This window comes from Dunckerocampus dactyliophorus, chromosome 11 (genome assembly GCF_027744805.1).
Source record: "Dunckerocampus dactyliophorus isolate RoL2022-P2 chromosome 11, RoL_Ddac_1.1, whole genome shotgun sequence".
Taxonomy (NCBI): domain Eukaryota; kingdom Metazoa; phylum Chordata; class Actinopteri; order Syngnathiformes; family Syngnathidae; genus Dunckerocampus; species Dunckerocampus dactyliophorus.
The window spans coordinates 16,227,394-16,242,768 of NC_072829.1; the positions used below are offsets into that span (position 1 = coordinate 16,227,394).

The 15,375-nt window shown below is 39.7% G+C and overlaps 1 protein-coding gene across 4 annotated transcripts in view; it reads right to left on the reverse strand.

The window, feature by feature from the left end:
- Positions 1 to 239: 239 nt before the first annotated feature.
- Positions 240 to 15,375, reverse strand: part of csnk1a1 (casein kinase 1, alpha 1) — a 49,115-nt gene continuing 33,979 nt past the window's right edge. For 2 of the 4 annotated variants that reach the window (XM_054791088.1, XM_054791091.1), the window contains 6 exons: positions 14,753 to 14,892; positions 14,320 to 14,398; positions 14,039 to 14,113; positions 13,236 to 13,342; positions 10,342 to 10,490; positions 240 to 975 (listed from right to left, as the gene is read on the reverse strand). In XM_054791088.1, the coding sequence (XP_054647063.1) occupies positions 968 to 975; positions 10,342 to 10,490; positions 13,236 to 13,342; positions 14,039 to 14,113; positions 14,320 to 14,398; positions 14,753 to 14,892 (558 nt within the window). In that variant the 3' untranslated portion in view covers positions 240 to 967. Of the gene's footprint in view, positions 976 to 10,336; positions 10,491 to 13,235; positions 13,343 to 14,038; positions 14,114 to 14,319; positions 14,399 to 14,752; positions 14,893 to 15,375 lie in introns of those variants that run through there. The other 2 variants (XM_054791090.1, XM_054791089.1) reach the window with 2 other exon arrangements.

A 15,375-nucleotide genomic window follows, 5' to 3' on the forward strand; every position in this document is an offset into this window, starting at 1 on the left:
AAACTCCACACAGATGCCCAAACGGAGATTCATACCCAGATTTTCTCAACCTCCTGACTGTGTGGCCAACATGACACCTACCTTTAAGCTTAGTTTCATTGCTCACAAATTCATGTTTCTATCTGATTTCTATACCTGTACACAATGAGTGCTGCAGCATGCAGTATGTAGTAGTAGTAGTATGGCAAAGAAATGCCTTTGGCAAAACCATGTACGTGTATGCATGTATGTTCAGACAATTCAGAGTTGTGTAATGTTTTTATTTGTATTTCTGGAGAAGACCATGGGTTTTACAACAGATTTAATAATAAGTCAAAGCTCTAAAGAAAGGGAGAGAGCCAGAGTATCAATCTACTACAGACTGTTGCCATCAGCTGCTTATAATGTCAGCAGGCAAACTCCTAACCACCATAGGAAAAACAAAACAAAACATGATTCATCAATAGTTCACCGTTCAGTAAATAACCAGGGTTTCCTCAATCAGCTCTTCAGAAACAAAAAAGGGGGGAGGAGTTTTTAGGTTTACATGTTGAAACATTTGCTTGGTAAAGCAGAGTGAAATAAGTGAAGGGGGGAAGAGGTGCTTTGAGATACTCACACAGAGAAAAAGAAAAGGGCCAAGGTTGCCTATTTTTTAAAATTCAGTTTTGAACAAAACCTTACAAAAAGCCAACGATGAAAAGGAAGACAGACAGGGATAGATGAGAAGGTTTGTCAGGTCAGGGTTACAGCCTCCACATCCAAAGGTCCTTCTATTCCATTCTTCCTTTCTTTCAGAGTGGAGAGTTTTATTATATACACATACAAATATATAGATTTACACACACGTGTCTGCTGTGTTATCTATATATTTCCATTACACAGATAGATAGAAGGGGGACAAAAACTCTCTTTGTTGCATGTCTAGGAAAGAGCCTTGTTGTTCCTGGTCGCCAACACTTCTGCAGCTCTGCTCTGAAGAGACTACTCAGAAACCTACGGGCACACAGACAAATAACATCAGCACCATTCTCAAAACACAAAGGCTCAAAACACAAAGGCTGAAGGTGACAGCAAGATGCGCACACCATGCATGGAGATAGTATAACAAAGAATGAAGTAGTATAACAAATCACTTAATCACTGAAAGAATTTCAAGTAGCAAAATGATCTAGAAGAGACTTTGTGGTAGTTTGGTTACATTGACACTGCAGGTATGATGCACAATGTGTACTTTAAACAAAAAAAAAATCCCATCTTTTTATGTCGTCGTTCACATTACAAAAAATCCGACTTGATTTGTCTGCGACTACAATGCGTCTGCGTAGTTTTATATTGTGCAAAACTGCATAACATAATTTACTTGTAAGAACCTTTTCTAACAGTTAGTAGCTAGTTTTCTTCATTTGAAGAATGGTAGAGTGAAGGATATTGGTGGCTTAAGAATGCATGCTACTCTTCAGAATTTAGCAGTTATCTATCCAAAGGGCGAGTAGAGTAGGAGAGTAGGCATGTACACTGTTGATAGTGCACATGCATAGTAGATAAATAGTTTATCCCTATGATTCATGTGACTTTAAGAAAATAAAACGGCTGATTATCTAAAAAATTAAACCAACTGGTTGTTCATTACTCTTGTATTTATAACTGTTCTTTAACCAAGAAAAAGTAGGTTTTATCCGACTACTCAATTAACTAGAAAAGCACTCTGAGAGCGCAGATCTCCAACATAGTTCCACCCATAAATATTACTCTTACATTTTATCTACATATTAACATTGCTAATGTTAAACATTAGCATGCTAACACCTAGCATTATAATGGTGTTTATATATGTGTCTAGCTATGAAAATGGCTTAGAATACTATTATCATGCTACCATTGCTCACGTGCTAACATTAGCACGCTAACACCTAGCATGATAGTGCTAAGTTTTTATATAGTGTCTACCTATGAAAATGGCTGAAATGCTACTGTGCTAATGTTAACATGCTAAAATGCTAAAATTAGTACGCTAACAGCTAACATGATAGTGCTAAGTGCTTATATATGTATCTACCCATTAAAATAGCTAAAAATGCTACTATGTTAACGTTAACACTCTAGCAATGCTAACATGCTAATGTTAGCATGCCAACACCTAGCATGATAGTGCTAAGTGCTAGAGCCACATAAACCATCTTGAGCTCTGAGAACCTCAGGTAATTGTCTCCTGTGGGCGCGAAGAGTTAAGACTAAACACATGGTGAGGCTACGTTTCAGTTACACATGGTGAGGCTACGTTTCAGTTTTATGCTGCCAAAATCTGGAACAGTCTTCCAGAGGATGTGTGACAATCCTCTACTTTGGCAATGTTCAAATCCAAGCTGAACACTTCTATTCAACTGTGCATTTCACAACTGAAAGTATTTTATCTGCACTCTTCATTTTTTTAATTTGATGGAATTTTATATAATGATTTTAGAATTATTGTGTTTATGTAATGTTTTTATGAAGTGATTTTATCCTTTTCTGTAAAGCACTGTTAATTACCTTGTGTATGAATTGTGCTCTACAAATACACTTGCCTTGCCTAAGTGTTTATATATGTGTAAATAGCTAATAGCCATGAGAATAGCTAAACACGCTAGTATGCTAACATTAACATGCTAATGTTAGCATTCTAACACCTGGCATGATAGCGCAATGTACCGGGAAGGCTAAATGTCCCGAATTAGTTGAGAATGTTGACTGTGGAACGGTCTGAATTTGTTGAGAAATGTGGACGCAGTTAGAACTCTTAGGATAAAAGGCATTTTGCATTCCGAAAAAGGGGAATGTCAAGAAAAATAGCTGGTATGTGGAAAATGGCATGACTGTCCTTAATTAGTTCAATGCTTTGATGTTGGAATGGTCTGAATCAGTTGAGCAATGTGGAAATAGCTAGAACTCTTTAGATCAAAGGCATTTTGCGTTCTGGAAGAAAAAAACGTGGCAATTTTTGTGCTGTGGCTAATAGCATGAATGTCCTGACTTTGTTGAATGAGTTGGATGTTGGAATAAGGTGAATCCATTGAGAAATGTGGAAGTAGTAGTTGGCAATAGCAGTTTTACAGAAAAGTGTGAATTTTGGGAACAATTTAAGATTTTTTTCACTATAAATATATGTAGCCTGAATGTTCTGAACGTGTTGAACAATTTGATGTAGATGAAATGTGGCAGTAGAAGCACATAATAATAATAATTAGTTGTAGGGAAAAGGGTGAATTGGGAAAATTTTGAATTTTGGATCACCTCAAAAAATTTAATCAGTTCTTCCACCATATCCCATTTCCAGAAATTCCTGAAAATGTCATCCAAATCCATTCAGAACTTTTCAAGTTATTTTGAACACAGACAAACAGATAAACGCAGTCAAAAACATAACCTCTGCGCTGCGCTTTGCGGAGGTAAAAAAGAATTTTCAGTAGAATACCTGATCACTAAAATATTTGATCGCTGCAGCCCTAAAATAGACACACAGACAGAACCACATGACACACCAAAACTAAAGAAGAAAGCATGCGCATAAGGTCTGTCATCTTCCGCATGCCTGGCTTGGAATTACTTCTGCAAGTCACTAGAGTATAAGGAGAACGTTGACTGGCAGTCATGCGAGTCGAAATGTTCAGATATGTTGATTTTTCAGCAGCAGTACACAAATGGTCACTTCTGGCCACGTTGTCATCATTCACATAGCATGTTCACATAGCAACGACAAGGTGGCCCTGTTAGAATGTCATTTTCTGTCAGCGTTCACTGTCATGAGCTCTTGATGGCAAAGGCAAAAAAGCTTTCTCTCTTTGAACGCGATCTGATAGTTGAGCTGCAATAAGCAAGGTCTCTCGCAGCGCTGAGGTTGGACACAGAAAGACTTCATCTTCAAAGATCCTGAGGGTTATGGAACAAAAGAGTCAAGTGGTAGACCCAAAAAAAGTGTCACTGGCCCTGAGCCGGAGGATCAGATTGTCGGCTGTCCATCAAGATACGGGACGACCCTCGACACAAATGAAGGTTGTTACCGGTGCCGAGCAGGGCTGGACAAAAATCAGATTTGAATTGAGAATGACCTAAAAATTCTGAAATGCACTGAATTAAATTCCATTTCCTATAATTCAAATTCAATTCAACATACTGTGGGGCGGAGTCAATTAAAATTCTGAAAATCTGAAACTTGCACAGGCCTGATGCCAAGTACAGTCCAATAACCATCAGAGGGAATCTGCAATAGAAGGGTTTTAAGAACAAAAAATGTCTTCAAAGACCTGGTCTCCTTCAACACAACAAAATTGCCTGTTTGGAATTTGCATGAGAGCGCCAAACATGGGACATTGATAGGTGGAAGAAAGTTTTACTCTATGATGAGAAAAAAACTTAACATTGACAGCCCTGATGTCTTCCAATGTTACTGGGATGACAAGAAGATCCCACCTGAGATGTTTTCCACACAGCACAGTAGAGGGGCCACCATCATTATATGGAGTGCTTTTTCCTTCAATGGAACAATGGAGGTCCAGGTTGTGCAGGGGCATCAAACGGCAGATGGCTATGTGGAGATGTTGCAGGGGGCACCCCTCATGACTGAAGGCCCTTATGTGTGTGGTAATGACTGGGTTTTTCAACAGGACAATGATGCAGTTCACAATGCCGGCCTGACAAAGGACTTTTTCCAGAGTAATAACGTTACTCTTTTGGACCATCCTGCATGTTCCCCTGATCATTTTAAATCCAAGTGAGAACATTTGGGGATGGACGGCAAGGGAAGTTTCAATCCTGCAATGTGAAGTTTTAAAATATTTTCATGCAAACATATGCGGACAAATGCTCACAGCGGAAAAGACGGCATAAACCATCATGGGGAACGTGAGTTGGTGAGATCAAACAAGATGGAAGAGCTAACGGCGCTAACCTGGCTGCAGAGGCACTACCGCGAGTGCAGCCTGATTAAGATTGATTATATTTGACTTTTTCTTTATTTTTTTCCCCCCCAAAGAGAATGGACTACTGCATTTTAGTTCAGCGGCTATTTTTCTATAAGATCTTTTTTTACATTTTAATAAAACAACTTTGCACGCATATTTGGCTTTGTCTTAACTCATTTGTGGAAAAAAATATCGGGATATACAGTATATCGATATTCAACCTAAATAGTAATAGAGTTTAGAGTTTTGGTCCATAATTGCCCAGTCCTATTCTGTTGACATTTTTACAAATAGGCAATCACCACAGTACAGTAGCAGTACTAGTTCTGCGACTACATGCTAGATGCTTAGCATAACTTACAGCTGATGTTGTGAGTCCATCCTGGCTTCCACACGTCGCCATTTGTTGTACATCATCATTAACCGCTTTCATTTCTGTGAGCCCCTGCTTCTTCTGTCAATATGTTACCTCTAAAACTAAACACAATCTGAACAAAAGAGTGGCTAAATACCACCGGGGATAATGAGTAAACATCGTGCCACACCAACTCTGATCGCCGTTAATGAAACCATTGGTCATTTTCCTGTATGGATTTCCTGCGCTCAAAAGATAATACACCGTGCGAGCGCAAGTCATCTGGCTGGTCTATTACTCTGAGCACTGAGTAAACAAGACTTAAAAAAAAATAACTAGTAAACTAGGCTAGTTAGGCAAAAACAATAGGCAAGATGTAACAGCTTGTTGCTCTGGACAAGTTAAAGCCTCAATGAGATGTGATTCTGTTTGTGACCCAGACCTGCCAACCTTGAAGACATTTTATGAAGCACATTGTACAAGTATATTTAAGGGTCGAAATGTGTGCCATGTATGAAAAATGCATACATGCTGACAGCTCTGGTGACAATGTGGTGTTTTTAAAGTGACGATGATAATGTTGCACATTAGAGTAAGCAAAAACTACTAATGGACTCTGCTAATATAAAAACAACCATATCGTTCATATCAATATAGACTGGATTTGCGCTGTAACTCTTAGCTCACTCATCACTCTACACTAGAGGAGGGGCAGAGCAGAAGCTCGGCAGCTCAGTCTTCAACAAAAATGGAGGACGCGACAGCGTCTACGGTAGAAGAATTAGTCAGAAAGAAAGAACAGAACAGTAATTTGGAGGTACTTTGGATTCAGAGCATAAAAAAAAAATAAATTTCACCACCTTCAAATCTGGCACAAACTCCAATATGAGGAATGTGTGAAGCTGCGCTCTGGCTGCACAACTCCTGCCACAACACAAAAAGCTAACTGCTTGCTTCTTTTTCCTGTTGTGTTCCTCATGAAAGAAAAAGTGCAAAGTGGTGTGCTATTAATAAAGCAGTGTTCTATCACATTGCTGAAGATATGGTCCCCGTTGAAACAGTGGAAAAAAACGGCTTTAAAACCTGCTGAAAACAATGGACTATGTCCAGCGAGCTTTGCAGTCAATCATTTCGGATGACAAGCTTAACCACAAATATACACTGTCAGTCAGACAGTTGCTAAGCCGGATGCAGTTGAGACGTTGGTGTTCCTGGCACAAAATAAGGACATGTTTGTGTCTTCTAAAAATGTTTACGTAAAAAAATTACTGTTCAATTTAAAGTATTTTTGAGTTGCTGACATTAACAAATTTCTTCTGAAACCGGACACTCCTTCATATTGTTGTTCATATTGTTTGTTCTTTTGTGCTTTTGTTATTACATGAGGATTTGAGCATAGTTAAATGTTTGTTATAAAAAAGATTTTTCTATATTTATTTCAAAAAGGGAATAGCCTACTTTATTTTAGTGGCTATTTTTAGATAATGTGCATCTTGCATGCAGCTTTTAAAATTTCCAAAAATGTCTTCATGTTCAGTATGTATTTTAATAAAAGAACTTGACACATATTTGGCTTTGACTTTGTCTAAATAAACTTTGCGGAAAAAATATTGTGTATCAATATTCAGCCTAAATTTTTCGGGATATGAGTTTTGGTCCATATTGCCCTGCCCTAGGAACACCCAAATAGACTGTGTAGATTATCTGCAGTTTGATGCATATGATGGAACTGTTAAGTTTGAAGTGGTATCCTGCATATGCAAAGATTGTTATTTTAACTTTAGATTATTTAAATGGAATCGATGCATGCACCAGATATCATTCAACTAATTTCCATCTATAATTTCCAACTGACATACACTCACTCAGCACACATGAAGCAAGACCCAATATCATATACAATAAAATGACAGCATATATAATGGCATACACTTATCACAACACATCATAAACGAGCCCTCAAGGAATTAAACTTTCCCCCACAATTGCTTTTTGCTTTTATCAAAGTGCCAGTCTAATCAATGCTGGTAACACTGGTTCAGTAACTTCTCTTTTACAAGAGAACGAAAGCTACTGTAATTTGTCATGATGTTTCCAGGTGCATGGGAAACTTATTCCACTCTTTCCTAGCTTTAAAAGAAAAAATGCACTCCTGACATGAACGTGTTTTTCCCTTTTCTGTGCATTCTAAGGAGAGAAAAAGTTAACATGAGGCATCTAACAATGCACGTAATGAGACTCACCTATTTAGACTATAAAGCCCTCTAAAAACCAAAAAACCCCAAAACGCCAACAATGTGCCATTTACATAATGTGACCTGCATACAGTGACATGGTTATTGTAACCGAAGAACTACTTTTTCGCACACAGTGCCGCTCACAACGCCTCAGGCCACTACCAAGCTAATAGCTAATAGCTAATGCTCCCAGATCTGCTGCTGCATCGCCTGTTAGTTTGTAAAAGTTAATGCTAGGTTATAAATCATACCTCGCACATGTAGAACGTTGTGGCAATAAGCTGAAAAGTTGGTCGACTTTGAGATTCCACACGTTAACAACTAAACATCCGGATAGACTGAAGCAGTGGATACTGGCTCCCAACTTAGACCCAATGACATTGCTAAGAAGACTCAGGTATATGCTCGTTTGGTCTCAGTATTTTTTACCTGAGGACTACGCTGAATTTACCAGCTCAACGGGGAGCACAAGTCTTGTGCTGGAAGATACAGCCATCCCATCAGTTGGCATCCCAGCGAGAGCAGACATTTTAAGTAGGCGTAGGCCAGTATGAGATTCTTATGAGATAACCTTGGAAAAAAATATTAGTTTGACCGTTTCACAGCATTATAATTACAGCTCTGAAATGTGTTAAATGTGTGAAATATCTTCTTAGTCACGTTTAAACAGTAATTTTAAAAACTATAAAATAACACGATGAAAGTGGAACATATGTATTTTAAAGTAACAAAAATAACTGAATTCTTTCTCTCCATCCATCCATCAATTTTCTATGCCGCTTCTCCTCATTAGGGTCGCGGGGGGTATGCTGGAGCCTATCCCAGCTAACCTTGGGCAACAGGCGGGGTTCACCCTGGACTGGTCGCCAGCCAATCGCAGGGTGCATATAGACAACCATTCACACTCACATTCATACCTATGGACAATTTAGAGTCTCCAATTAACCTAACAAGCATTTTTTTGGAATGCGGGAGGAAACCAGAGTACTTGGAGAAAACCCACGTACGCATGGGGAGAACATGCAAACTCCACACAGAAACGCCCAACGGAGATTCAAACCCAGCGCTTTTATTTTGAAGGCCGGATGTGTGTTGAGAATGGCAATTGACGGTTGATACGCGCTCGGTGCAAGAAGGTGCCTTATCTTTTTTCACTCAGAACCTGCATGTCGTCAGTGGGCATTGTAAAATGGTCCTTCCATCCATTACATCATAAAATGGTCCTTACATTAAAGTGGTAAAACAACACGGTCCAGTCTGAGTCACATGCACACACAGCTGCACTACTCAACTAAGCTAAACCTGGTAGCTTCCATTCACGCTCCGCAACAGAGGAGCTACGGAGCCAAATATTCAACGTCCAAAGTGAAACTAACTTCACCATTGTACTCCGCGGACATGTCTGCACCGTGGTGTTGACCCGATCTTGTGGCGGAAGCAGATATTATCCGATCTTCAAAATACAGCGGTGATTTTTGGTAAATCGTTGGGGTTTTTTGGGTCATGGAGAAGTTATCTGTGGTGACCATGTTGACACAAAATATATGAACATGAGTTGGCCGCAATAATTACGTATGTGGGGTGCATGTGTTCCGCACGACATACATACGAGTGTGTAATTGTGGCATACAAAAAACTTGGCATTTTGCCCAAATCTGACACCAGCAAAATGTACACGTACGGCCATACAGACGACGCACAAAGGCAAATGAAGTTCGTAAGTTTGTCTTGCAACCTGGGCTAAAAAATAAGCATCTGTAGAACTTGTTTGATATGACAAAGAACCTCTGCGCCCAGTCTATGGCTCAAATCGGCACATCACACGTGCGTTTCTTGTACATAGACTGGCCGTAGGAGCCCATTTAAATGTACGATGCACGCTGAAATTAATTGGCAAAAAGTTGAAGAAACTTTTAATTTGGTGGAAACGGGCACAAATGGCTCTTTTGATGCTAAAGGTTGCCAACCCCTGTTTTAGACACTTTTTGTGTAAAACTCAGACCACTTTGATTTTAAATCTTCTTTTTGGAAATTTTATTGTTGATATTATTTACAGACACTTAATTGTCCGTAATCGGTGTAGAACTTTACCAGTTCCACGTATGTCGTCAGCCCGATTTGAATAAATCAGGCTAAATTTTGAAATCTGGTGGAAATGCCAAGCACATTAGGCTAGGGTTGGGAATCTCTGGCCACCTCACAGTTTGATGCGATTACAATTCAGGGGCTCGTTGGAACTTGTTTGTAACGCAAGGATCACTTGTAATTGTGCACTCAGTGTACTTGTTTGTAACTCACAAAATTACAACTTAAGTAGACCAGTATTCCTCTCTCATTGCTAAAGAGACACCATCTTGTTGCAAGCATTCATAATGTTGACAAAGTTCAATGGGAAACCAAAAGTTGAAAAAGAATAGATGCAGATAATGGCAAACAGTCAAGAGTTAAGTCATCAGAATGAGTTAGTCAACAGGAGCAGAGAAAGAGAGCCCATTGTCCAGCCCCAACAAAGGAACATGATCTCAGTGCAACAAAGTTAGTAGTCAAATTCCCCAAGGACGTCTTTGCTATAGCAAGACTGACCAATTGTGTCACTATCTCATTCCTTTGACTTCTGGCTCTTTTGTGATGGTGATGCCGCTCTAATTTTTCTATGGTATCATTCCAAAAACCTTTTCATTTTTGGTTTTCATTTGGTTCTTTTTTTTTAGAGTTTAAAGGGGGGAGGGGGTGTGGGTTATACAATAGCAATAGCTAATGTCTATTTACAATACTGAGACTGAGCAATTGGTGTCTATAAAAAAACGTCGCTTGGCTGTTTGCTACTAACCTTTCATGTTAGGCTTGGGTTTGTCAGTTTGCTTGCCTGTGGGGGTTTGTGCCTGTTGGCCCTGGCCCCCGGAGGAGGCCCCCTGCTGTGCTGCTTTCTGTTTCAGCATGGTCCAGTCGAATGTATAGTCATACTGGTGGTTCAGAGTCCTAAAACACAGCAAAGGATTCAGTTTTTTTGGGCAGAGGGAATTGCATTTTGAACCAGTTGAAGGAAGGTAGGGTAAAGAAACAAAACAAAAACAATTTCCAATGAAGAGCAGTTGAACTGTTAGGACAAGAGCTCCGCTGCCTGAGACACCACCATCGGTAGTTTGTTTTTTCCCCAGTTGAGAAAATCGTCAGTGCCGTCTGTGTTCCTGCGCTCATCGTGTTTAAAACCGAAATATTCCCACACTGCGCTGTCGGCTGTGGCCTTCGCCTCAGAAACCATCGCTTCCGTTCCTTCATTCATGTTAGCGTATGTTGCCTCAAGAGGCTAACCGCTAGCACTCTGTATCCACTCACTCCTAGCCCCGCATCCACAAAAAAATTCACTCTCTACGTTCATTCCACTATAGAATGAATAAGCATAAACAGATGCATAGTGAAACCTCTTGTACCAGCCCGTGTGGTACAGCGAGATGAGCAGAGGAAACACACACGCATACATGCACGTGTCAATTCATCAAAGGCATCATAATTATAGACCTGTTTTTTTTTTTTTTTTTTAAATCGTTCGATAAATCTATCGATTATCATGACAGGTCTGTGATCGCGTCACAATTTTAAAGCTGGGCACGCTACGCGCGTTTATGTTGGAACAAGATACACAACCAGTGTTTTGAAGACAAGACAATCATTATAATGGAGACAAGAGGGCTAGGTTGTTAGACACTTAAAAAAGTTAGGACGTACTCCATGAATGTGACAGCCATTGTAGTTTCCCTGTAGGACAAATACGAGCTCAGAACGAACCACATTGCTTGCTTGTTTTAAACACAAAATGTCTGTGGTTAAAAAAAAAAGTCACATTTGGAGTCTGTGGACCAGAGACTAACTATAGCGGATAACTATAGCTAGCCATCTACCTGCCGCCAGAGAGACAGTGGAGCCATGCAAAATGTGTAAACAAAGACGATAGCATAAGCGTGAGCGATCACACACTGGCATCGATAGGCTTAGACTGTGACAAGCTGTCGTCAACTGACTACACATTTCACAGACTATTTTACCCCCCCCAACCATTTGGTCCCTCAAGTCCAGTTCTGGTCGGATTTTCTGCTTAGTTGTTGAGTCATTTAAGTAAAGAGTTTGGCTTGCGTTCAAAAGAGTAATACATTTGCATCATAAAAATGCCTACAATGGTGGTGATGTGAAACACGCGTAAACAAGATGACCCCGACGCTCCGTCGCGGATGAAGATGCAAGCATCTTCATCACATACACACGAATGGAGAGGCGACAGTGTGCAGGGACATGGCGGGAGGCATTACTGTATTATCCTTTCAAGTAGAGATGCCAAAGTTCACAGTCTGATTGGCTTCTGGCTACCCTGTTCTTGCGATAAAGTATTTCTCCAAACGGAAAATCTCGCCACGTTTTAATCTCACCCCGAGTAAACAGCATATTCCACACAATGTTGCTAAAAGTGAAGCAAGGACGTGTACTGTATATGCAAATGAGCTGACATCTGCATTGAAACCCAATGTGAACTTCAGAGTATTTACGGGTTGCTTTTTTGCCAATATTCAGACAATAAGGAAAGTGACAAATTCAAAATCAGAAATATTGTGATTTTTATTTAAGTGCAATTTTTGCTAAAAGAGACATTTTATTTTATTAGCCCATTTTATTTTCATTGGGCTGTTTTTGTCTTATTTTATTTAGAAGCTCTTGACATTCCATTTACAATGTTAAATACTCTTGAGAAATTACATTTATTGCTTTTGATAGTGTACTGTGTTCCCTCGTGGTTCACTTTTAGCTGCGTGTTCTGCGTCCTTATTGGCTGTAGACCATTGTCAACCAATCTCCTTCGTGCCATACTGCCATGCTTCCTGTTGTCTGATCGCTAGCAAACAGCTTGCCGAGACTCTGACCTCTGTATGTTTACACATTTTCTCCCTGACAAAACTCACAATGTCGACGAAATGTTCTGCACCCAAAAGGCAGAGGAAGATGCGAACCATCACACATAAAGTTGGACTTCTGGACATGCTAAATGTAAACGTTACACAGCTGTAGGTCGCCATTACAGAATAAATTAATCTGGATGAGGAGGATGAGGAAAGTACTACGACAGCAACAATATGTTTTAACAAGGATTAAAAAAAATGCTTCAGAGGCACGGCGCCAGGACAAAGAGGCGTGGTCAGAGGAGTGAAATACACCAGTCTTAATTTAGGGTTAAGGGTTACTGTGTCTTCTTGTGTCTAACCTCGTAGGTTGAGCATTAAAATTCAAACAAAGGTTTGAACTTATGTTAAAACGAGAGAAATGTGAGAAATGTTAATGCGTGTCTGAGAAAAGTGTATAACGTGTATGGTGAGGGGATTTACAACATATATAATTATATACAAATAAAATTGGCTACTTCGCGGATTTCACTTATTGCGGGCTATTTTGGGAACCTATCCCCCGCGATAAACGAGGGAACACCATACTGCATTATTATGCCATTTATTATTACATTAATGAATAAATTGTCTCAAAATAATGTCGGCAATATAGCTATCGGCAATAATTTGGAGGACAATTATCGAGCAAAATTTGTTGTTGTGACAGGCCTATTCTAGCTACATTTGCTGATTGGTGCGGCTGCATATTAAAGCTAACACAGTTGCCTTTTGAGTCGTACTGAAAAAGTATTATTTTCCAAATTCATACTGTCCAAGAGACACAAGTGGAATTTACCTGAAGAGGATGCGGAAGAGTTGGCGCAGATACATGTAATCTGGAGCCTCCTCAAAGCGCAGGCCACGGCAATAGTTCAAATACATGGAAAATTCTGCTGGAAAACCCTGAAGGCATGTAATAATACAATGAGTTGTCCTGATGTGGAGGGAAATAATGTTCAGAAATTCAGTGACGTGCAGTGAGGTTCATTCATTCGGCAGTGTAAAATATCTTGCATTTTACTTGTTGCTAAACAGCTGCTGTAGCTGGTGCTACAGCAAAAAAAGAAAAAAAAGAAAAGAAAAAAATAATTGGCTTTTTCTCTCTATGGAAGGACAGCAAAGAAACACCTTTCAAATCGCGCACCCCTTCAGGATGAGGTGGAGTACTGCAGCACCTCTGCATCTCATATTCCTCTGTATTTTATTATCTAAATAGCAAGAATAATGATGACACATGCACATTAAAAGACACATAATAGAAGTCTCTGCAAACTTTATATTGGAGACATGCTGAGAAACAGAAACGGCCATGCGCCATCTGGCATCCTGTGCACCTAATGCGGTGCACTCGGACGGTAGGACTCTGCTGCCCATTTAAGAACAAAGGAGAGATTCACCACAGTCTCAGCTCAGCTTTTTGCTTGTATCTAATGAGGAAATGTGCAAATTCAGCCATTTTTACTTAAGAAAATGTTAACGATTGTAATCATACAGAAAATATTGTTAACAGTTTAACGGACAAATATTTACATTTTTTTTCACCATGAGCTTCCCCTGACCGCACGTCACTGCAGTAATTCCATGATTGTGTGCTCTTACCTTACAGAGTATTTCCACAGGGGTGGACATCTTCTTCTCGGAGATTTTCTCATATTTCTGTTTCTTTGTGGCAGCCTGGCAACCACAATGTTCAGTGTCACAATAGCATTATACATGTACTGTATGACAAGACTGTCTTGTCCAATCAACAGTATGTAAGCCACTATCGAAATTACATAATTACCAAGTAAGAACCCAAAACGCCATAAACGGTAAGCAATGAATTCAGATGCTTAAACTATACCAAGAGAACATCAAAACGAACGAGCTCCAACTCATACCTTGAGTCCTTGCCATGGTAGACTGGTTCTGTTGAAGTACATCAGCACATAGCCTAGCGACTCCATGTCATCACGCCGACTAAAACAACAAATAATTGAAATGTAGCATACAAATTTTGGGGGTGCGGCTGGTGTGTGCTGACCAACACGGACACAAATGCAAAAAAAACGGCATTGCTAAGTCATAGAATGACTAATGTATATAATGCTAGTAGAAACACTGCAAATGGAGCAGTGCTTTCATCAAAACTAAAAGTTTAAGACAAACATTTCATAGTTCACCTTAACAGAGAACAAAAATCCCAAGTGAAAAGCTGGTGGTGGCAAATCAAATCAAATCTTAATTTAGGGTTGCTCCAAATCAATGATATAAAAGCAGACCGTTTTAAGTGAAGCAACTAACGAATTTAATTGAGCTACTGTGTCAACAGACCTCTGTTCAATGCCCAGGTGTGCATTGATGGAGGCGTAGCGTGCTGTGCCAGTCAGGTTCTTGTCTTCTCTGTAGGGGATGTGCTGTCGTGTTCGGTTATCTCTGTACTTCTTCGCCAATCCAAAGTCAATAAGGAACAACTGTATAGAGGGAGAGAAAATATATTTTTATTATTTGTGCCTAGACCGGAGAGATCAAAAATAAGCATGCACAACTTTGTCCACATTATTCAACATGAAGGTTTTTCTATTAAATTCCAATAAGGAGTCTACTCTCCTATGCAGATAAGATTGGGGCCTCTGACAGAAGGACTCGGGCGCAATTCCGTCCACCATATAGGCACTCACAGTATGCTGCACTGCTACAACATGTCCTTCATGGTAAATACCTTCTGTGTTCAGCGTATGTCTTGATTCTGTTAATCATTTGCTGAGTATCTGAGAGGTTATGGATGTACATGTGGTTTAGCCATGCTGCAAAATTGAACTAATTATATCTGGGAGGTGTTAAGGTTTCAAGGTTATTCATTTAATGTGACGGTGATAACGCCGCAAAGACAAGCAAACTAAGTAAGTGGTTAAAGCTGCAATGTCTATTCAAAACTCATCAAAACTACAAGCTGC